General features: G+C 44.0%; 1 protein-coding gene across 16 annotated transcripts in view; it reads right to left on the reverse strand.

The window, feature by feature from the left end:
• Nucleotides 1-19427, reverse strand: part of LIMCH1 (LIM and calponin homology domains 1) — a 344225-nt gene extending 324798 nt beyond the window's left edge. For 8 of the 16 annotated variants that reach the window (XM_050791205.1, XM_050791200.1, XM_050791201.1 and 5 more), the window contains exon 1: nt 19277-19423. In XM_050791205.1, the coding sequence (XP_050647162.1) occupies nt 19277-19372 (96 nt within the window). In that variant the 5' untranslated portion in view covers nt 19373-19423. Of the gene's footprint in view, nt 1-19276 lie in introns of all 16 variants that reach the window. The other 8 variants (XM_050791193.1, XM_050791192.1, XM_050791191.1 and 5 more) reach the window with 3 other exon arrangements.
• Nucleotides 19428-24926: the final 5499 nt, after the last annotated feature.

Consider the following 24926-nt stretch of genomic DNA (forward strand, 5'->3'; position numbering starts at 1 on the left):
GGATTGCTAGAAGCCAGGAGGAGATGAAGGCCACCTAGGCAACAAAGTGAGATCCCATCTCTACAAGAAAGAAGAAAAGAAAAGAAGATATCAAATCTCTGTAAGATTTTGTTTGAATAATAGGTTCCAGAATTAATCAAAAGTTTCAGTAACATGAGTTTCAATATAAATCGTGCATATTACCAGTGATTACCTGTATCAGCTGGGATTCCAGAGTGGAAGCATTTTTATTCCTGTATTGTTTGGTGTTGGTGGTGATGGTGATGGTGGTTGTGTTTAAAATACTAGACCTGGCTGGGCATCGTGGCTAACACCTGTAATCTTAGCACTTTGGGAGGCCAAAACGGGTGGATCACCTGAGGTTGAGGTCAGGGAGTATGAGACCAGCCTGGCCAACATGGCAAAACCCCATCTCTACTAAAAATACAAAAATCAACCAGGTTTGATAATGCACACCTGTAATCTCAGCTACTCAGGAGGCTGAGGCAGGAGAATTGCCTCAACCTGGGAGACGGAGGTTACAGTGAGCCAAGATTGCGTCACTGCACTCCAACCTGGGTGACACAGTGAAACTGTCTCAAAAAAATAAAAATAAAAATAAATAAATAAAATACTAGACCTATTTTGGACAATATATCTAGATAGACTATCTTACCCTCACCATTTATCTAAATAGACTGGACTAGACAAATGACTTAGTATCAGAATATCTAATATTGAATCCCTTATATATGAAACATGATAAATGACCAGTTACAGTTAAACTTACATATTAACTGCATAGCCACTTACGATGGTTTTAAAATATGTCCACAAATTCTTTGATACTCCTCCTTTCAAAAGGTGGAGCCTAATTCCTCTCCTCTTGGGTGTGGGCTGTACTTAGTGACTAACTTCTTAGGAAGCTATGGTGGCCGATACAGTGGCAGATAAGTTGGTAGATATGGTGACATGTGAAGTCTGAAGCCAGGTCCTACCATGCCCTCCTTTTCGCTCTCCTGAATCATTCACTCTAGGGGAAATCAGCTGCCATGTTATAAGGACATACAAGCAGCCTTACAGGGAGGCCTAGATGACAGGAACTACTACCTCCTGCCAACAGCCAGCAAAGTACTGAGGCCTCCTGCATACAGGTACATGAGGAAGCCATCTTAGAAGCACATCTTCCAGCTTCAGTCAAGCCTTCAGACGACACCTGCCCTAGCCAATATCTTGTTTGCGACCTCAAGAAAAACCTGAGCCAGAACCAGCTAACTAATCATTCCCAAATTTCTGACTCATAGAAACTATAAAATAATAAATATTTATTGGTTTAAGCTACTGTGTTTTGAGATAACTTATTATGCACCAATAACTAAATCAGCATCAAAAAACTTTAACAGTTTTCTTGACAAGTATCTAAAGTGTCCCTTCTACTATGTACATCTACTCTCAACTCCCTCTCTGAATGTCTCGGGAACTTGTTTTATCCATCATTCCTTCTCATTGTTATATAATCAATGGCTCCCTCTCTACCCCTTCGTCAAGGCCTTCTAATATGTCCAAGTATCTCCCATCCTTAAATACAGAACAAATCCTACTACAATCTTTTGTTCCTCCTTTCCCTGGATTTCTCTGTTTCTCTCGCCTCACATATCCACTCAGTCACTAAATCTCATCATTTCTACGCCTTTAACATCTCTCACATTCATTCCCATTGATGTTGCCATCATCATCTCTTACCTCTATTATTGCAACAACCCTATGGCCTCCCTGCTTCCATGCTGGCCATCGTAATCATCTCCTACACTACCACCAACATCATCTTGCCAAAATATAATCACATCCCTTTCTTACTTTTAAGTCATACCCCACTGCTTACAAATAAAATCTAAACTCCATTAAAAAATACTAACAGCAGCTAAAACTTATTGAGCACTTGACTTTATATCAAGCACTGAGTATATTAATTTATTTAATCCTAATCACAATTCACAAGGTAGCTAAAACTACCCTCACCATTTCACAGATTAAGAGGTAAAGCACAGAGAGGCCAAATAACTTCCCCCACAGTCACAGCATTAGTAAATGTCAGAGCCAAGTTTGTGATTCAGGCTGACTCTGAGCCCAGCCCATTTAATTCCAGTACCAAACCCTCAGGCATGGCACACAAGGCCTCTGCTGATGTGACCCAGTGTGTCTTCTTCCAGCAGCACTCTCCAAATGCTATGTCCCAGCTCTGCTGCTTCCCAAGTGCACTCTGCTACCACACACCTCCATGCCTCTGCTCATGCTACCTTCAAGGTCTAGCCGTTGCTGTCACCTCTCCTCACCCTTACTGTCCCATGCAACTGACAATGCTTGCTAATTTTTCAAGACTCAACCCAAGTGCTATGACTTAAGTGTGTACCCCAAAATTCATGTGTTGAAAACTTGGTCCCCAGTGCAGCAGTGTTGAAAAATAGAACCTCTGGGAGGTGATTTGGTCACGAGCATTCGGGCCTCATGATTGGATTAATTCATTCATGAATTACTGGATTAATGGGTTACCAAGGGAGTGGGTTAGTTATCACGAGAGTGGGTCTCTTACCAAAACCAGTTTGGCCGTCTCTAGTGAGCCCTTCTTGCCATGTGATGCCCCGCACCACCTCGGGATTCTGCAGTCTCCACTAGCAAGAACGCCCCTCACTATATGCAGCCCCTTGACCTTGGACTTCCCAGTCTCCAGAATTGTAAGAAATAAGTTTATTTTCTTTGTACATTACCCAGCCTGTGGTATTTAGTTATAGCAACAGAAAACAAACCAAGACACCAAGGAACCCAATGCCCATCTCTTAAACATTCCAGTACCCAGGGAGAATGTTCACATCTTCCTTTGCAGCACCAAGGAACCCTGAACAGACTTTGTGGTAGATGAGAGTATTGCTGGAAAAATATCCACTCCCCTCCCCTCCCACTGTGAGTGGAATGCCTTTCCCTGCCCCACTGACTGTGGGCTTGGCCACATCACTTGCTTTTGCAGTGGAATGTGAGTAGATGTGATGCAAGTGGAGACTTTAAATCCATTTGTTGCATGGTTTTGGCTGGGTTCTGGTGCACCTGTCATTCATTTGCCATAAAGAGAGCATCTCCCAGGTAGCCTCTGGTCCAAGAAGAAAGGAGACACATGAAACAGACTTGAACGTAACCCACAGCCTTGAGCCAAGTACAGCCAACCCACAACTTGAAGCAGAGCTGCTCAAGCTGACCCCCTTCAACCCATAAGCAAGAAAAATAAAATATACCATTGCTATCTGCCACTGGGTTTGGGGGTGGTTTGTTATGCTGCATTATTGTACATATATCTGGAAGTCTTAATTTCATGTGCTTGTTTACGTATCTTGGGAGCTCAAAATCATGCTTAAAACATTAAGAACTCTTAGCAGATTTTTTGTTAAGATATAACTCAGATACCATCAAATTCACCCTTTTATAATTAAACATTTTTTAGTTTTTCACTAAGTACTACATATGGGCAACTATCACCACTATCTAATTCCAGAACATTTCCATCACCCCAAAAGGAAACCCATAGCTATTAGCAGTCTCTTAATAGATTTTGTAAATAACTTAATGAATGAAAACATAAGAAATTTCTTAGAAGAACTCTTATTCCAAATTAGTGTCATGATGTAAACACTCCAGAAAATTCTTTTTCCCAGAAAAGTGTCTTAACTAGGATATTCCTACCACTAAGGTATTTTAAGGATATTTTATCTTTAAAAGAAGTTATATCCACATGTCCCATATATTTTAAGTATAAATATTTAATATTCTTTTCAGTTGCTATTGCAACGCAAAGGCCATTTGGAGATTTCATTATTGGTCTACAGATCACAGAGAGATGATTACATTAAAAGCCACAAAGCATTCAGGAGGGAAAAAATTTCATGTAGTTTATCAAAGCTATCCATAACTGAGGAAAACATTACATAAAATCTGCTTTTGCATTAAAAAAAAATCTCTTGGTCAAACACCAAAAATAAAACCTCAAAATTTCTAATAGTACAGACCAAAGCTTCAAAAATTAGCAAATCCATACTTTAAAAACACAAATGTCAAAATGCCAAACAGTGGCAGAGACTGAACGACTACTCTGGGTGGATACCTTGACACCATACCTAAACACTGTTACTCATTTTTCTTAGATAACATAGAAAACTATATAGAAACTATAATGGCAAGTACATTTCATTCTATTAACAAAAAAAGACAGAAATGTCTTCATTCAGAAAGTAACTCCATAAAAGAGATACCTTTGGGGAAAAGTTTATTAAAGACTTGAATGTTGAATAGAGTAAATAAGAAACTCATGTCAAGGGCAAAACGTTCTCATCTCAAAAAAAACATATTTTCTACATATAGAAAAAGCACCCCTCACTTCATTTTGCTGTTCTGTATGAAACTATTTTGCCAAATCCAAGAAACCTAGAAAACTGTTATTGGAATCATCACTATCCCCTCAAAAAAGAAAAAAGGAAAAATCTGCCCAAGAATCAGCAAAGTAACCTGTGAGCTTTCAAGTATCCTGACTCCACCTAAGCCATCCAACCAGTTTTTATTTTTACTCCTCTTTCCCGTACTCGCCCTGGTAGAACCCAGCTGCGCTGTGCCAATCTGGGTCACTCAGCACGGAGGATCAGTGGGCAACAGCCGCTGTATCCACTTTTAGAAAGGCCCCACATGCCTGGGGACTGCTCAGGCACAGAGCTGCACACCCCCGGACCCAGAGTGTCCGATGAACAGCAACTGCATGGTTTTGCTATTTCTAGGCTTCAGGCTCCAAAAAATATATATCTTTACCTGAGAAATATGAAATTAAATGGGAAAAAACAAATCAGATACTGGTATTGGATACTGTCATTTCTAACATCTTTTTAAAGCTACAATAATTCAGTGTAAAAGTTCATATATATTGAGAAGAAAAGAGAGTTGAAGTACCCAGAATGAACATTTTTATTTTTTAATCAACAGTTCAAAAATCAATCCAGTTTGTTCAATTGCATTTTTACACCTAACAGAACCAATTAGGTGTGGGTTTGGCACTTGACATTCAGCGATATCTCTAAAAATAGCACTGTTCTAGTCTTGTAAAAATATGAATAAAACAATCTATTAATGCCTCTTTTTAACCACTCCCAGCTTATAATCTCATACTCCCCTCCAAGAAGTAGTCACTGTTCTGAATAGTTCATTTTAATTATTTCCTTCCTTCCCTTATTATCTGTGTGTGTTCATGTATATTACCAAATTTTTAATAAAATGTTAGTAACAATTGGTGGTAGCCTCTTTGGCATCCACTTTACCCATTCTTCTACTAAAAGCACCCAGATTTTCCTCTAGGGAATTCACTGCTTCTCTGTTGGGTAGCAGCCAGCATCTTTGATAGGGATGGACCAGGTGAAGTCTGATTGGCTTAGGCTAATCAACTCATCTATTCCCCTGGTGTTCGTGAATGAGGAATGTGTTCTCTTTCTCTTTCTCTGCCCAGGGTGTAAAGAGAACTTGAGGACTGGAGTCACTCTTTCCCAGCCAGCCCTCAGTGGAAAAGCCTGGACCTTCTGAAGTGGGGTAGGGCAGGTGTGGAGGCCCCATGTAAAGCCAGAGCATAAAGCCACACAGTGCACAGCACGGTGGAAAGACAGAGAAAATCCAGGTCCTTACTGATATCATTGAGCTGCTGAGTCAGCCTTTATCTGAAGTAGGGATCTACCTCCAGACCGTCAATGAGCAATCAACTGTCTATTTTTTAGAGCCAGTTTTGGTTGGATTTCTGTTGCTTGCAACCATAAGAATGCTAACTAAAACAAAACAAAAATTGAATGAAAAAATTATTAAACACACACACAGAGTTTAAAATCAAATAAGAAATACATTTTTAAATATATTATACTACTTACAACTCTTGATGGCAGTTAAAAATGAGTGGCCTATCATGTCAGAGCAATACCAGGGTTCATCAGGCTGCTTGGGAACCAGAGTCCCTACACATTAGAATGTGAGGTTTGGGAGATGCCTGGAGCCCTCTTTGTACACAATCACTGTCCTTCCCAGATGGCAACAACTGTCAAGGTGAGAGGACTTATTTTTGGAGTTTCTTTTAAAATATAGAAAACATGTCTAAAGCCAACACTGGCCTCCAGCATCCTTAGGCATCCCCTACCTCTACCCTCCTGCCCCCAGCTCTTTACTGCTGTTCCCCCTCATCAATATCCCTCACGGACACCCTTGGCCAACAGCCAGAATTTGCACCCTGTATTAGTCCATTCTCACATTGCTATATAAAACTACCTGAGGCTGGGTAATTTATAACAAAAAAAGGTTTAATTGGCTTACAGTCCTGCAGGCTCTACAGGAAGCATGGCTGGGGAGACACAGGAAACTTACAATCATGGCAGAAGGGGAAGCAGGCATGTCCTGCATGGTAGGAGCAGGAGGAAGAGAGAGCAGGGGGAGGTGCTACATACTTTTAAACAACCAGATCTCATGAGAGCGCCCTCACTATCACAAGAACAGCAAGTGGGAAATTTGCACCCATGATCCAATCACCTCCCACCAGGCACCTCCTCCAACATTGAGGATTACAATTCAACATGGATTTGAGCAGGGACATAAATCCAAACCATATCATACCCCATAGCATGGTGGTTAGGAGTATAGGTAAAGCAGCCAGACTGCATGAGTTTGAAGATCAGCTCTACCATCTAATGACTGTATAACCCTTAGCCATTCACTCATTTCTACATTTGATGGTAGTAATAGAGTTTGTAGCTAGCTCATAGGATGGTTGAAAAGTTAGGTGCTTAGGACAGAGTTTGCCAGGCCATAAGCTCTCATAAATGTTAGCTATGTTTCTATTCTTTTGTCAGGAACTATAGTAATTTGAAAGAGTTTGGAGAAAATCCAACTGCTGTCCTCCCAGACAAGGCCAGCCATGGCCCAGGCCGGGCCAAGCAGCACAGAGGATTCCTATCTTCGGTGCCAGGACCATGCAGCTTTCCTGCAGGACACTCCAGCTTCATCCTGCACCTCCCTTGTACCGACTCCCAAAGCTCCTCCCTCACTGGTCTCCTTCAGCTCTTCCATTAGAGTCTCCACACAGCCTTAAGTGTCGGCCTAGAACGTGATTTCTTTCTCATTTTTGCTGGCCAACCCCTGCTCATCCTTGGGGTCTCGGCTTACATAGCACTTCCTCAGAGAGGCTGTCCTGTTGCCCCTTAGACCAAAGGAGATCCCAGTCCTCTTCGTGTTCCAGACCAACTTGCTCTTCCCTTTCTGAACATGCATCACACGCGTGATTCTGTGCTCAGCATATGTCCTTCCAGATGGAATGGAAATCCCACATTTGTCTCTCATACTACTGAGTCCCTAGGACATGCTCAATAACTATATGATGAATGAATGAATGATGTCCCAAACTGAGACAAACTGCCAATACTCATATACTAGTGTAGACAGGGCTCCAGAGAACAGGAACAATTGCAGCCAAGAAGTCACTGACCCGCAGACAAATCGCCAACCCTCAAGTCTCAGTTTCCTCATTTCCAACTCACTTGAGTTTCTCACTCACAATAAGTAACTCCTGTAGGTTCCCTGGGTGAAAAGAGTGCTGCTTTATGTAGTACCCAGGCACAAAATCCCAAAGAAAAATGGATCAGAAAAACACACACACGGACAATATTCAACTACCTCCTCCAAAGGCAAGAGAAGCTTCTCCTGGAAATGTTGTCCAAGGTCTTCTGACAGCAGAAAGGAAATGTGAAATTTCTAAAGAAAAAGTTTTCCATATGACCCGAGATCCCAGGCTCCAGCACTGGGAATCTTTAAGGTATTGTTTTATGCATCTGTGTGGGTGAGTGTGTGAGAGATACTATCCACACAAAATATTAATATCTAAGTATTTCTACCATAAAACAGTATCCATATTCCTGTAAATGTATGAATAATGTCCCAAACTAAGACAGCCAGCCAAAAACCTTGTATCCTACAAAATCACACACTAAAAATAACAGGGCTTATGGAAAATACAGAGTTCATGTAAAAGGCCCAAACCCCATTCAACTTTGCAACCAGAGCCCTAACAAAAACAAGAACACTAAAAATTACCAGCACAGATAAAAAGATGTTTTCTATTTCCTATTACAGAACGGAGGATTTCACAAAAAGGCAGGGGCCAGAGTGCATGGTGGAAGGGTGTGAGGAAAGACCGAGGCTGCTGTGTTATGGAGATAAGAGGAAAATGCAGAAAGATCTGGGAAAACCAGACCTTTCAATCAACACAAAGCTAAATGGAGTCTAGAGCAAGAAGAGGGGTGTTCACCTCCTGGCTGGTTGTGTTCACTTCTACTATCCTATTTTGTTTTCAACTACTGCTATTTGGTGGTACAAAATACGCAAGTGCTCATAAAAATCTCACACGAACCATCGCAACTTGCACCTTTCCAAGCATGCTTCTCCTATTTCCCAATCGCATATGTAATAATCCTCATTACAGAAACCCACATTATAAAATAGCCAACTGTATTTGTTCAGAACACCAGAACCTGTGCCACGCGAGAGGTCTAAGAGTGGAGCTGCTGTTGGGAGGTGCCAGATGAGGCCAAAAGAAGGACTATCATGTGGGTACCATGTGGGGACTCAGGAGCTACATGGGATCAGGCCTGCCAGTCTTAACATGAGTGAAATTTATTGAAACAGGCACAGTAGAGAACCTCAAACTGGGACAGGGGGCAGCAGATATCTGTGTTACACAAAGACCAAACAGAATACCATATGCAAAGAACCTAACAGTGCCTGGCAGGGAGACGCCCTAAATCCACATTTTCCTTCCCCTTGTTTATAATCATTCCAGTCTGGATCTCAGCATCGAGGACTCTTTGAATCCAGTGGGGGCGTCAGGTCCCAATCAAGGACAAAAAGGTTGGGGGAGGGGATGTGAAGTGAAAGGGAATAAAAATGGTTCCACCCACTGACGATGGTTCATTGGGCTCCTGTAATGATTTTTCATCATAGTCCTAACCACCCTCCTGACATTTATCTTTTAAAAAACATTGAAAGGGCTCCAGTTTCAGAAAGTGTGCTTGGGAGCCATACAGAAGAAATTGTTTCCTCACAACTAACAGTGCTATGTATATAGAAGATGCTCAATAAACAGCATCTTGAACCATTAAGGGAATGGAGAGAGAGAGGGAGAGAGGCAAGTCACCTGCTTGGTTAGGTAGTTACTTGGGATCATGATCTTTTTAGAAGTTTCGCTTTTACTTCTAACGGGTCCCAAATACTTTTTGGGACCCAAATCGCTTTTACTTCTAACGGGTCCGCAAAGGTACTTTTTCCAATGAGTAAATATATACTGAGCAGTTGTTAAGGATAAGGCAGCGGGACACAGACGTCACCAGTCCAAGCTCTGGAACCAGTTTGCCTGGGTTCAAATCCCAGCTCTGCCACTGATGATCTGTGTGGCTCCAAGCATATCAGTTACCATTTCCGTGCTCCCATTTTGTGCTGGGTGTTTGTTCTATATATAATGTACCACCTCATGAACTCAAGCAAGCACCTAGACTACCACTTGTATGTGGTAAGTGTTCCAGAAGTGTGTTTGCTGTTATTTTTATTTGGCACTGAACTAGCCATTTTTATCACTATTATCACACTCTGTCAACTCTAACAGCATAATGAATCAGGCTTCTACTGGCCACTGGCCCCTCCTATTTATGACATCTTGCATGGTCCCTTAGGGAACAGGTGGCAACCCCATCTGTTGGCTGATGACAACATTCAGCTCCACAGGCAACTTTTTTCTTTTTCCATGTAAAGGAGAAGGGGATGCTATTTCTCAGTGCTCCCACTGGGTCATGACAATTAACAGTCACAGCCGTGGTCGTTTACTGACACCAGCTACTAGTCAGCCATTTTGGGTTATTTTCCTTTAAAAATACCTGCCTAATAAGAACCCATACAGGTGACCACTATAATAAAAATTCTTCCATTTCTTTTTAGATTCACTATCACTGGAAGTGCTCTATCTTTCCCTAATCCTAAGAAGTGGGAATTAGCTACACTTCTATAACAGGTGAAAAAGAGGTTTGCTTTGACTTAGGGAAAGAAAGAGAAGGTGAGAGTCCCAGGGCCAAATGCTGGGGGCATGTTTACTTAAAGAAAAGAGATGTCTGCTCTCCAGGCTTGCAGCCAGGAACTCCAAGTTCAAGGAGCCAGTCCAACTTGAAGGGAGGCTTAGCACCCTAAAGAATATCTTCACCCAAGGACCAACAGAGAAATCACCCTCTGAGTGTCCAATCGCTGACTGTCTCCAGGCAACTATTGGGTAAACTGCTTTTTTTAATCACTCAAACACACACACACACACACACACACACACACACACATGCACACACTTTGCTTCCTGTCAGGGCAGCAACAGAGTCTATTTTCTCTGCCACAGCCGAGTCCAAGTGCCAATCAGGCAACTGTAGCTGGGCACAGACTCACTGAGAAAGCGCTCAGGCAGTGGGGAAATGTGGCTGTGGGGCCCTAGCGAGGTACAGCCTGGCTGAAACAAGGAGGGAACGGGGTGATGACTAAGACCCAGTCTTGGCCACAGGGTTCTGGGGTTCACCAAAGGAGGCAAATCCCCCCCTACACACACACACACACACACACACGCACACGCACACACACATTCGTGATAATAAAATATGGCAACTTTTCTAAAAAAGGCAAAAACTGAGGCTCAGGTGTGCACAGAGAAGGGAAGGATTAATGAGCTTAGAGGAATCAGGGACCGTGCTGCAGAGGCAGTCATGTTTAAGCTCTGTCTTGAAAGGATTTGTCCCTGGAGAAGTGGAGAAGGGGCATTCCACGGTGTGGCTATCCCAATAGCCATCCTCCCCTTTTTCCTGAAGAATAGAACTCAAGAATATCATCTGAGCATTACTCCTGCCTGGGGTAAAAGACCCTTCTCCAGAGTCTCTCCTACACCCAGAAAGGGCCATGTTCCTGAAGTTCTGGGCAATAAAATAGTAGCCGGTATGTCAGAAAGGATTTCCCGGAAGGCACCTTACATGGGAAGGATGCACTCTTCACTTGCCTTGCCTGCATCCAGCTTCCTGGAAAGGTGATATGATCACGACTCTCTAGCAGCCATGTTAGACTGGGAAGATGGGGGAGGGGGGTCTAAGAATGGTGGGTTCAAGTGTTGAAAGGAATCTCAGTCAGAGACCTCCAGGATTTACAATTTATGAGGTTCCCAAAGGGCACCTGGCTTTATTAGTTTATAAAGCCCCCTTATTTGGAAGAATCTGGGGAAAGTTCCCAAATGAGAAAACATCTGTGGGTCACCACCCAAAGTCTCACACAAAATGGCTACCTTCCCTCCCTGAAAAGCAAGCAGATTTCCCGCAGCCCGTTCCTACTAAGAGTGGAGTACAGCCTCTACAGCCTCTGTTTTGTCCAAGAATTTTAATCCAGAGTCTAGGCTCAAACACAAATCCCAAAGTCCTCTCTGTATTTTTCTTAGAAGAGTTCTTATCTGTGCCTCAGATGTAAAATGGACAGTGGATCTACATGCAAACTCTGAGTGGCCTGCAAGGAATATTCAAGAACTTCCAAGGCAGGTACCTTCACCCCCTGCCCCACCACCAACACACATCTACCTTTAACAGACCTAGAGAAATTTAAGAGTGCTTCTACCCTACCTTGTTTCAATACACAATAATAATAAAAGTATGCTTTGCATCCAACGCAAGCCCTTTTCTCAATAAATCATCATCAATCAAATTCTCCTGCTTAGGATTCTTCAGTGGTCTTAGCTTAAATCTTACTTTCACTAAGAATCCTTGTCTTTTTAAAGAGTACTTTTCTCTTAAGCCCCCCTGCCCCATTCTTTGTCTTCATCGTATGTATTTCAAATTGTAATTATATATGTATTGTTTAATCTCTCTGTCCCTCCCCCACCGCCCGCCACATTGTATATTTCATGAGGGCAGGAACTATGTTTATTTTGTTCATTAACTAACACTATGCCTAGCACTATGCTGCACATTGTTGGAGCTCAGTAAACACTTTTCAGGAAATAATTTTTGAAACCACACTTTCATACATTAAAATATTAATGCTTATTTTTGTCGCTGTTTATACTGAAGCAAACTTACAAATGAGTGATAGCCAAGCCTCCCAAATAATTATTTTCATATTTTAACAATTTGACTGAGCTTATTGTAGCTTTCATTCAATTTCAATTGTAGTAAGATATTCAATTAAAATAATTGTTCAAAATATTTTTTAAACACTTCTGAGGGGAGAAAAAGATAGTGATGTACTGATCGCAATAAATATAATTTCAGTTCCTCACTTGTTGCAGACCCATTTGGTGAACACACTTGGTAAAAAAAATAAGGCTGAGGAATTTTTTTTAACACTGTTCGGTCATGAAAATGAAAAAGCCACAAGTCCTTCTGTTCTTGACCTTGATTTTTTTTTTTTTTTTTTTTTTTTTTTTTTTTTTTTTTTTTTTTTGAGATGGAGTCTTGCACTGTCGCCCAGGCTGGAGTGCAGTGGCATAATCTCGGCTCACTACAAGCTCAGCCTCCCAGGTTCACGCCATTCTCCTGCCTCAACCTCTCGAGTAGCTGGGACTACAGGTGCCCACCACCAAGCCCAGCTGATTTTTTTCTTTTTTTTTTTTTTTTTTTTTTTTTTTTTTTTAGTAGAGACAGGGTTTCACTGTGTTAGCCAGAATGGTCTCGATCTCCTGACCTGGTGATCTGCCCACCTCAACCTCAGCGGGAGCCACCGCACCCAGCTGACCTTGACTTTAAAAGCAAGTGCAGGTGTATTCCTCCATGGCCTCCTAATGGGCTATCTAGGGATGAATGGGTGGGGCAGTCCCTAACTTACACTGACCAGGAGGCCAAGCTGCAGCCTCCAATAGCCACACAAGAGTAACTCTCACAGGCAAAATGCACGGCAGCGGAAACATGGCGCTTTCCCACCCTAACCAATATTTTATTCTTAAGGTCTCAGCATAGAGCACAGTTTTGCTGACAGTGGGAAAAGGTGTCAGCCAAGTTATTTCTTAGGTGCATCTTATATGACTACATCATCTGTCCTTTTCCTGATGCCAAAGGTAATTCCCTGAGATACACTAGCCATCCTGATAAGGTTTGGCTCTGTGTCCCTACCCAAATCTCATCTCCAGTTGTAATCCCCCCATGTCAGGGGTGAGGCAATTGGATCATGGGGGCGGTTTCCCCCATGCTGTTCTCATGATGGTGAGTGAGTTCTCATGAAAGTTAATGGTTTTAAAAGCGTTTGGCAGTTCCGTCTTCACTTGCTGTCCCTCTCCTGCCACCATATAAGACCTGTCTTGCTTCCCCTTTGCCTTCCATGACAATCATAAGTTTCTTGAGGCCTCCCCAGCCACATGGAACTGTAAGTCAATTAAACCTCCTTTCTTTATAAATTACCCAGTCTCAGGTCGTATCTTTATAGCAGTGTGTAAACAAACTAATACACATCCCATCAGGGTTAGACGTATGAGGGCGTCTCTTTGGAAGTGTTGTTTTCAATATTGCAAACATGGAATTTTATCACAGTAGAACTGAATTCCATTGCATCATTCCTCCTTGAAATGTAACATCTCATGTCCAGGCAGAAGTCTTTCAAATTATTCTATCATTTTTTTAAGAACTATTTTTCCCCTATATTATCTTTAGCCCTCTAGTTTAGGCTATTTTTATATTTCTCAATCACTTAAAACCAAAGTTCTATTATCCCTTCCTTTCGTCATTTAATAGCACTGAAGTCATCCTTTTTTCCACCCTACCCTTCCTTCAGAAAAGATCGTATCTGATACCTTTCTTCTGCCTCAAATGTAAACACACACACATCCTAAGGAATATATGAGGTGCTCTATTACAAAATTGTACTGTGCCTTTTTTAAAATCTCAGAACAGTGAACTGGGCTTAAAAGGAAAATCTAATTCCAGTGAGAATAGTTTGGTCAAAAATCAACCAGTGTTAACTGATTCTGTCCTGAACCATGAAAATCAAGGCCAAAATACAAAATGTATTTTGCACCACTTGGGGGGCCAACTGTACATAGACTTTAGCAGGCACATAATAAGCACTCAATAAATAGTACCTTTTATCATCAGCAACATCAGCATCATTGCCATAATTTTTATCATCATGTTATCCTCCAACTATGATGCTTTTAAGCTTCAGAATGGTCTAAAGCAAAAAGAGAAGCTGCCAGGCCAATTTCTAGTACTCCTAGAGCTTCCTAGTCCCACCTAGCACTGACTGCCACCCACAGAATCAAGGCCAACTGTCTACATCATGGCTCTATTGTCATCCGTCGGCGGAGAACAGGAGGCCAAGAGACCCAGTGGCTGGGAACACATGCTCAGCCTTCCCTTTCTTGGTAGCCAGTGCTCAGTCTGCCCTTTGGAGCTCGCCTGATGCAACTGGTTTCCAGGGAGATGCCGGGGCAAGAAGTGCCAGCTCCACCTCCCATTCCGCGTCCCCTTTCCCCAAATCTGTGGGACCTCACTGTTTTCCTACCATGTGACAGCATTGTGTCATAGCTGCTCTTGTATACAAACAAGCTAGACTATTTAAATGTCATTGTGAGAAAGATGCCGCCTGCTCTCATTTACATATCTATTCAGACCACTACTCCTTCCTTGATCCAGCCAGAAAAGTTTTTTCTTCCTCTTCCTTGGCAATTTATGCAGAGCTGGAGGACCATCTGCAAAGTTAACTACCTGTTGGGAGAAAAAGATGTTAAGAGTCTAGTCCCTACAGAGGTGGAGAATTAGAATGACTACATGTATAACTTATGGTATTACATCACAAATGTCATATGTTACTGGCCATTAAATGCTAAATTATCTCAAAAGCTATTCATAAATTTTCCCTATTGCCAAACAACACAAGCATCTTTCAGTCTTGGAGAGCTATGATACCCTCAGTGTTTTTAATCTTCAGAATTAGGTCCCAGCTGAATAAGAAAACAATTCTATGTGGGCAGCAGGGAATGAACCAAAATGAGAAACTGATCCCTTCCAGCACTAGTTCTCACTCTTGTGAAGTATGGATTAGGTCACCAATAAGATTGTATTCATCACCAAGCCCCATGGGCACACTCTGATTGAAGGTAAAGGAGTCCAGGAACTTCTCAAGTTGAGAAATAAGGCTGAGTTGGGTTGAAATTTCCAGTCCCTCCCTAAAGGCCTGGGAACCTGTTCCAAATCATAACCGAAACCAAGCTGAAGGACATCTGTTTCTTCAGAAAGTGTTTGGCATTGAAAAGAAGAACCACAGATTAGAACAGATAAATATTGTTGTGGGTGGTGAGGCCAAGAGAAGTGGGGAATCAGGAAAATCAGAGTCATCTAACCTACCAATAAACTCTTGTAACTCAATAAATGCCACCAGAAAAAAAGAAGGAAAGAATAAAAGAAGGGAGGAAGAGGGAAAGCAAATCAATGGAAGAATTACTCTTATTCCTAGCAGTTGACACAACTTCAGTGAATAAAACTCTGCTGCATTTAGATGAACATTTGGACCCATTATTTGTATAATGATTTAATATTAGATCATCTACAAGAGGAGAGGCATTGAACATTCTGCTAGGAGTTTGGTAACAAAGATTACACATTAAACTTACATATTCAGCATAATATTGAGGAATAATTTTCTAAGCTTTGATGGACTACCAAGATCATTTTATGAGTAGATATTAAAGGTTTTTCTCTGATCCCCAAGTCACTTTTAGTGCAAATTAGAGTGACATGTAGCATCTAGTTAACTTCTACTCCAGGTATCCAGAGTTAACAGAGTGAGATAACAGGATGAAATCAGTAGGCAATTAAATCATATTTTCTACCCTGGAAATTTGGTATTCTGAATCATTTCTTTCAAAATCAACCTTAGTTGTTATTAACAACGGAAAAAACAATAGCAATAGCAATAGTAGTAATAATGAGCATAATGATAATAGTAGTAGTAAAAGTAATAGCAGTGGTAATAATAATGGTACTACTACTACTAACCATACTTACACAGCACTTCCTATGTACTGGGCACTGTTTGAAGCATTTTAAATATATTAATTGATTTAATCCTGACAGCACTCCTATGAAATAGGAGCTGTTATTAGTATCCTGTTTTATGGATGCTCTCAATAATAACTCTTAGTTATTTTGTTGTTACTAAGGCCTTCTAGAAAAGTAGTATGGAAAGAAGTTAGTCACTCCCCTGCCTGCTGCTAGCCAGAGTTACTACTTCAAGTTTGCTGTCTCCTCTAGGAGTCTTCCCAAACACACAGTAAGATGTGCAGCCTGTTCCTACAGCTATAAAAAGTCACTAGGAGTGTTACAGGGCTGTCCCCACATGGTCTGTGACCATCTAGAGCTCCATTAGAGCTTTCACCTTTGCCAGCTAAGGAAGGAGTGAGGGGAGGGGGGCTGAGGTGGGGGAATGGTTCCCAGGCCACATTTCCTGCCCAGTAACATGGTCCTCAAATAGCCAAGGCTGCAGGCCGAGAAATTCCTCACTAACAAGTTACGTCCTGGAGCTGGTTCCCTGAGCCTTTATTAAGAATGAATGTTTTCTTGCCAATCCATGACTCAAGGAAGACCGAGAACCGAGGCGAGACAAGCAGCAAAGTTTGTTTATTAACTTGCTCCACCCAAAGGAACATTTTTATGAAAGGGTGAAATTCCCGACTACTCAAAAAGAAGAAAGAAAAAAAAAAAAACCTATGGGAAATTTAATCACCAACTGAATAAAAGTAAAAACAAAGCCCTACCAATGAAGATGTTGCCAGAGACAATGGGGCCCCTAGAGGAGCTGCAACTGTCTCGAGATAACAATCCCCCCCCCCCCCCCCCCCCCCCCCCCCCCCCCCCCGGGAATTCGCTGGCCCTAAGTACTACATTATTGCTATATTAGCTGAGGAATCTTTGTTCACAAGGCAACTGCATGCAAAACCATCTGTTACAACTCCTGGGTTCCCCTGGTTTGCAGACACAGCATTTACATTTCAAGAAGAACCTCTGGGAAGGAAGGGGGAGGTCTCTATCTTTCCCCTGGAGCAATTACCTTTTTATATAGCCTGGGAGGGGGAAGCTCTCCTTTCCCTGAAACTGAACCCAACAATTGAAAGGAGATAGGCCGCTTCAATAATGCACATGCAGCTCGCCTGGGATGCCTGGTCCTAAAGCCACGCATGCCCCATTACGGTTTTAACATTCTTAAATTGGTATGAATGGTAAAGCATCAAGAACAATGCCAAACTGTCTATAGGGCTTAATGAGGCTCTACTTTCTTAAGGAATCTCTTCTTCCTTTTCTTAAACGTGATATTAAAGCTAATACTCTGCACTGCATAATAGCCTGAAATATACTACCTCTTAAAAGCAAACTGTAATCTGGGCCAAAGGAGACATTTTGTATCTTGATTTAGGTGGGGGCTATAGTAATATACATATGTCAAAATTCATGGAGGTGTAAACTTCAGATGTGTGCACCTTTACGTGTGTAACTTATACCACAATACATTTTTTTAAAAGAGAATATGTCAACGATACTCACAGTTAAGGAAATTGAGAATAAATCACTTGCCTTCAAGAATAGTAAGACTGTTCTCCTTCTAGATCCTCCCCTTACCCCTACCCACACTCGAAATCTCTCCTGAGAATTTTAAAGTTCAAGAACCTGAAAAATAGTTATCCAACTCTGCACCAAGCCAGTAACTACAAATGCTTCCTGTGTATCCTGGGAGCCTAAATATGCAACACAGAGAGAGGCACCTGTCACACGCCAAACCGTTCCAGCCACATATCAAAAATAAAAAAGCCAAGGTCTTTTTCTCATCTGATGGTGAGCTATGAAATTATGAGACATGCCTGGGGCTTTCAGCAAGACAACCCTCATGTTCATTGTTTTGTTTCTTGAGCCCTATTTTCAAATAGATGTTTCTAAACTCTTAAGTAGCACTCTTGCTTGCGGGAAGCAGGTTAACCCTGTAGGGTACAGCTCTCTGGCTGGAGCAGGAGAGCAACATTAAGTGAGGGTGGTTTCTGCAGGAAGCTCAGCAGGCTTAAATCTGTACTTGGAGCTCTGTTACTCTAGCAGCTTCTTGAGAACCACGATGCTGAACGGAGTAGGGAGTCACTAAGTGACAGGCGGAATTCTGGAAGCTTCAACACTGCTGGGTCATGATTTAGCGGTACACTTCCTCCTCTGAATTACCAGGCAAAGAGGGCTGCTTGTCACTGAGGGAAACAAGGCCAAATTCATACCTTCCACTAAGCCTCCAGAAAGGCCACCCATCGAAGCAGAGGCTCCCTGCACTAATCATAGGGGGGTCACCTTTCCCCTTCATGCCCTTCAAGCGTCCTGAACCCCGCAGACAGGTCATTTCGGGAGCTTGGGGCTACCAAGCTGCATCTACTGATAGATATCGTGAATCAGGATCACCCAGCGAGCGCTTCCTGGACTGAGCCGAGAGCTCCAGTGATTTCTCTGGCCTGCCAACGAGTCATTTAAGAAGTGAAATATGCCAACCAGACCGGGTACCCCGTACTTCGGAACCGACCCTGCCGACCCTGGGATGGAGAGGAGCGGGTGTCGCCAAAGGCTGGGCAGCGTCTATGCGGATGCGTGCTCGCAGGTGGGTCTTGCAGGCTACCCCGGCCCTGCGCACTGTGCCAGCCTCACACCTGACCCGGTGCCAGGAATACAGCAAGAGGCTCCAGTGGGTATGCGCCTCCGTGGAGACACCGCCAACTCCGCTCCGGAAAGGTGCGGGTAGGAGGGCAAGGGGCGAAATGTGGGACCAGAAGCAAGATACCCCGAAATGCGAGCACCGGTGAAGTCTCTGGGGACTCGCGCTTCCTGCGCCTTTGCAACGCTTTGCTAGCACTGCGCTTCCCTTGGCAGCGCCTGGAAGCGGCGCGAGCTGAGATTTGCGAGGCCAGCGGGCAGGAAGGATGGAGGCGCAGGGGATCCCTTCCTGCCCTCACGCGCAGCTAGACTGCAGTGTCCCCTTTCACGCCCACCCTGGCCCGGGATTCCCGTGCCAAAGCGCTAGGGTTTCGCGGCTCGCCGAGGCCCAAGGGGTGACCTGGAGCAGCCGGCAAAAGAAAGCGGGGGGGTTGGGGGAAGGCGAGGCTGGACCTGCGGTCCGAGCGTGCGCGGGTCCGTGGCTCAGGGCGCCAGTGCAAGGCCGCCCGCCAGCCACCCGCACCTACCTCGATCCACTTCTGCGCCTCGGAGAAGGCGGGCTCGGGGGGCGGCTCGGGCTGCAGGGGCTGAAGAGCTTCCAGACCGAGAGCGGGACAAGCCATTTGCGCAGCCCCGCGTCCGCTCGAGCGCCGGGATGAGGACGGCCGCCGCCGCCGCCGCCGCAGGAGCGCGCTCCCCGCCCCTTCCCGCCCGCCGGCCTCCCCTCCCCGCCTCTCCCCGCCCCCGGCCGGCGCAGGTCCCGGGAGAGCCGCGAGCTGCTAGAGGACGCCGCGGCAGCTGTTCCCAGAGCCGCCCGGGCTCCAACGCGCCGCGAGTGCCCCGCGGGAGCGAGCGCGGAGACGCCAGGAGCTTCTTCTCCTCCCCACCTTGGCGGGCCGCTCCGCCCCCGGGGAGGGGGGGCACAGCTACCGACTAAAAATAACCCGGAGTGAGCGCTGCGTGTCTCCCTCCCTCTCACACCCGGCCTGGTAGAGGGACTCCACTGGCCGCCCCGCACGTCCCTGCGCCCGGCCGGCTGCCGAGGGGCGGGCTGACGGGTCTGGCCTCGTATGGGAGACGCGCGCCCAGCGGGGCGCACCCGGACCCGGGGGAGCCGGCGCTGCGGCACCGGAGCGGGAGGACTAGCGGGCCGCGCAGCACCTGCAGTCCCTCCTGGCCGCAGAGGTTGGGGCAAGGCGGGGCAGCCCCTGGCCCGGCGCCGGGAAGTACACAGCCACCTGATCTTTTTGTAAAAAGAAAAAGAAAAACGACCCCGATGAGCTTTTCCTTCTCCAGGGAAGCTATCTGTGTCCTAGTCTGTCGATGCAGTCAACCAACAGTCACTGTGTACCTACTATGCGTCAGGCACTGGGCCAGGCGCTGGGGACGCAGAGACGGAAACACACACACACATAACATAGACACCCTACCTTGCCTTCGAGGTATTTACATTGTAGAAGGAATTGAGGGCCGGGACAGACAATAAACATGTAAATCAAAAGAATATAATTGTGGCGGGTGTTGTTAAGATAGAAGAGGAGAAGATAATGACTTGGGAAGAAAAAGCGCGGGGTAATTTCCGATAGCCTTCCCCCCTTTTGGCTGGGAGGCTGACCTGTGAGTCCCGGTTCCACTAATGGGAGGGAGGCAGATGGTCAGTGAGCTAAGGAGAGACGTGCATTTATTTATCTCGTCCCTTCCTGCAGGTGGGTAGGGGGTTTCCAGAAGGTTCCCCATCTCCTTTTGTCCCACTAAACCTCCCAGGCCTAGGTATGGTAAAGGCTTCCCCATCCCATTATGGTCTCCCGACCCGGCTCACTTTTTTCTAACCCTTCCTTTAAACTCTCCTCGGCCACTCCCACTTGAGCACGCCTTCTGTTTTGCACTAGAGCCCAAGTGATGATGAAGGAAGCTGTCTGTAAGGAAATGTCCTGAAGAGGTGACAGGAGTGAGGGAGATTTAACTGTGTAACAGTCTGGGGGAAGAATTCCAGATGGATGAGCCAGCAGCAGGCTAGCAAGACTGGAGCTGGTGAGGAGAGCACCAGGCGGGAATGATAGCTTGGGAGAGGCAGGCCAGGTCCCGACTGCGGGTGAGGGGTACACACTACCTTTTAGATTGTTGCCTGGGTATCCCCTGGTAGGCCACCAGGGAGCTCTGACCTATGTGAGCCCGGCGCTGGGACCTCAAGCTAATGGATTCCCCTCTTCAGAATGGCTGCTGACAGGAGATTTCTGACGGTGGCCAGAGGTCACCTGGGTGCCTCAGCCGCTAAATCTCTGTTCCCCATCCAGAATCCGAGTTTAATCTTTGTCCAATTCTGCTGCTATAATAGGGGAATGGAACAAAAAGCAGGCCTAAAATTCCACCATTACCAGCTTTGGAGTCAGACAGGCTTTAGTTTATTTACTTTGAAAACACTTATGTGGCACTTATGCTATGCCAGGCACTGTTCTAAGTGCATTACAAATAATTGACTAACTCAATCCTTATTCCAGCCCTGTAAGATAGGACTATTATCATTCCTAGGAGGAAACCAGGGGACAGAGCTGGTGGACAGGGAGGGTTGGATTCAAGCCCAGACAGCCTGGCGCCAGGTCTGCTCCTAACTGCACACCAAACTAGACAGAGTCCTGTCCAGACTCTGCCACTTACAGGGTGTGCCTCAGTTTCCTCATCTAAAATGAGGTGGATATAGTCATCCAGCAGAATCATTGTGAAAGGCACGAACAAGGGGACTGAATGTAAACAGACCAAAGCTGGACCTGACAAACAAGCAGTTGCTGAGTATAGACCACTGATCCTCACCTCCACCCTGTCGTCCAAAACAGAGGGAGGGAAAAGTATACAAAGAAAAGATAAAGAAGGCAAGCATGGGAAACGGCTAAAGACATGTGGGCAGAAGATGACCCTGTTTCCATAAAGAAACATGGCAAAGCAAATAGTTCACAAAATGACTCTGGTACACTAATACAATACATGGCTTTGGGCAGTGACATCGTCTGGCTCCATGTCCCCACCCAAATCTCATCTTCAATTATAATCTGAATTGCAATCCCCACATGTTGAGGAAGGGACCTGGTGGGAGGTGATTAGATCATGGGAGCAGTTTCCACCATGCTGTTCTCATGAGAGTGAATGAGTTCTCATAAGATCTGATGGCTTAAAAGTGTCTGGCAGCTCCCTCTTTGTTCTCTTTCTCCTGCTGCCTTGTGAAGAAGGCACTTGCTTCTTCATCGCCTTCTGCCATGATTGTAAGTTCCTGAGTCCTCCCCAGCCATGCGGAACTGTGAGTCAATTAAACCTCTTTCCGTTATAAATTACCCAGTCTCAGGTATCTCTTTATAGCAGTATGAGAATGGGCTAATATAGGCAGGTTCCACTGCATGGAGTAACTAGGAGGAGGGTAAGTCAGCTAGCCCAGATGGTATATCTGAATTCATTTGAAAATGAGTATGAAAGTTTATCATATCCCTGATATATCTGGCATTGAAATTGGCATTTAAACTAAAACCTTTTTTCTTTCAGTGAAAATACATTTTACATCTTTTAAGGTTTATAATCATAAGGTAACATTTGCTTTTTCTGAGCTTTTACCAATCACAAATTCGCACAGGCTACCAAAGACTCACAGACTTAGAACCATAATAGAATTCAAACCTAGTGCTGCTATCAATAATATCCATAAATAGTTGTTAAGAACCTACTATGTGGAAGATACAAAAGACTATGCTCTTTAGGAGCTAATGATTTTATGGTTTTTTATTTACTTAAATTTTCAATCTTTGTGGATACAGAGCTGGTATATACATTTATGAGGTATATGGGATATTTTGTTAAAGGCACAAAATGTATAATAATCACACCAAAGTAAATGGCATATCCATTACCTCAAGCATTTATCTTTGTGTTACAAACAATCCAGTTATACTCTTTTAGTTTTTGTTTGTTTGTTTGTTTGTTTTTGAGACAGAGTCTCACTCTGTCACCCAGGCTGGAGTGCAGTGGCACAATCTGGGCTCACTGCAACCTCCACCTCCCAGGGTCAAGCGATTCTCCTGCCTCAGCCTCCCAAGTAGCTGGGATTACAGGTGCCCGCCACCACGTCAGGCTATGTTTTGTATTTTTAGTAGAGACAGGGTTTCACCATTTTGGCCAGGATGGTCTTGATCTCCTGACCTTATGATCTGCCCACCTTGGCCTCCCAAAGTGCTGGGATTACAGGCATGAGCCACCACGCTCGGCCTACTTATTTTTAAATTTACAATTAAATGACTATAGTCACCCTGTTGTGCTATCAAATACTAGATCTTATTTATTCTTCCTATTTTTTTGTACCCGTTAACATCCCCACTTGCAATCCAATCCCCACCCCCCCACAACTATCCTTCCCAGCCTTTGGTAGCCATTGGTCTGCTATCTCCATGAGTTCAATTGTTTTAATTTTTAGCTCCCACAAATAAGTAGGAACATGCTAAGTTTGTCTTTCTGTGCCTGGTTTATTTCACTTATCACAATGACCTCCTGTTCCATCCATGTTGTTGCAGATGACAGAATCTCATTCTTTTCCATGGCTGAATAGTACTTAGTAGTACTTCATTAGTGAAATGATATTTTCATTTCTCTATAATGTAGTTCTTTCAAATATAAAAATAATATGTGCCACTGGGGAAAATTTGAAAAATATAGTGAAGAAAATAAATCTTGAAGAAACCCCACAATTCAGAGATTATCATGATGTGGGGGGTATGAAGTAACGTTTTCGAGTTTTTTGGTTTTGGTTTTGTTTCTTTGAAATGGAGTCTCACTCTGTTGCCCAGGGTACAGTGCAGTGGCGTGATCTCGGCCCACTGCAATTCCACCTCCAGGGTTCAAACTATTATCCTGCCTCAGCCTCCTAAGTAGCTGGGATTACAGGCACCCACCAGCATGCTTGGCAATTTTTTTTTTTTTTTTTTTTTTTTTAGTAGGGATGGGGTTTCACCATGTTGGCCAGGCTGATTTCGAATTCTTGACCTCAAATGATCCACCCACCTCGGCCTCCCAAAGTGCTAGGATTACAGGGGCGAGCCACTGTGCCTGGCCGATTATGATTGGGGAAAAACACACAAGACAAAATACTTATGATAAGTGCCAAATTAGAGATGTAGTGTATTCAAAGAATATAGGTTGGTTGTTGGTGGTTTTGTTTTGTTTGGTTTTGTTTAGTGACAGCTTTATGGAGATATAATTCACATACCCTACTATCCACCTATTTAAAGTGTACAATTCAATGGTTTTTAGTATATTCACAGAGTTGTGCAAGTATCACCACATTTAATTTTGGCACATTTTTACCTCATCCAACTGAGCCCTGGCAACCATGACTCTACTTTCTGTCTCCATACATTTGCCTGTTCTGGACATTTCATATAAATGGAATCATACAATATGTGGCCCTTTGTGTGTGACTTCATCAGCATGATATTCAGGTTCATTCATGTTGCAGCATGTATCAGTACTTTGTTCTTTTTTATTGCCAAATAATATGCCAATGTATGATTATGTATTTTGTATATCCATTCATCAGTTTTTTTTGTTTGTTTGTTTTTTTCTAGACAGTTTACATATATTTAGCACATTATTCGTAGCAAGAATCTAACACACATTTTGTCACTTAATCCTTACAATGATCGGCCGGGCGCGGTGGCTCAAGCCTGTAATCCCAGCACTTTGGGAGGCCGAGACGGGCGGATCACGAGGTCAGGAGATTGAGACCATCCTGGCTAACATCGTGAAACCCCGTCTCTACTAAAAATACAAAAAACTAGCCGGGCGAGGTGGCGGGTGCCTGTAGTCCCAGCTACTCGGGAGGCTGAGGCAGGAGAATGGCGTAAACCCGGGAGACGGAGCTTGCAGTGAGCCAAGATCTGGCCACTGCACTCCAGCCTGGGTGACAGCGCAAGACTCCCTCTCAAAAAAAAAATCCTTACAATGATCTTACATGGTTGGTATTATGCCCACTTATGTATGTATGTATGTATGTATGTATGTATGTATGTATTTATTATACTTTAAGTTCTAGGGTACATGTGCACAACGTGCAGGTTTGTTACAAAGGTATACATGTGCCGTGTTGGTTTGCTGCACCCATTAACTCTTTATTTACATTAGGTATTTCTCCTAATGCTATCCCTC

The sequence above is a fragment of the Macaca thibetana genome, chromosome 5 (genome assembly GCF_024542745.1).
Source record: "Macaca thibetana thibetana isolate TM-01 chromosome 5, ASM2454274v1, whole genome shotgun sequence".
Classification (NCBI taxonomy): Eukaryota; Metazoa; Chordata; class Mammalia; order Primates; family Cercopithecidae; genus Macaca; species Macaca thibetana.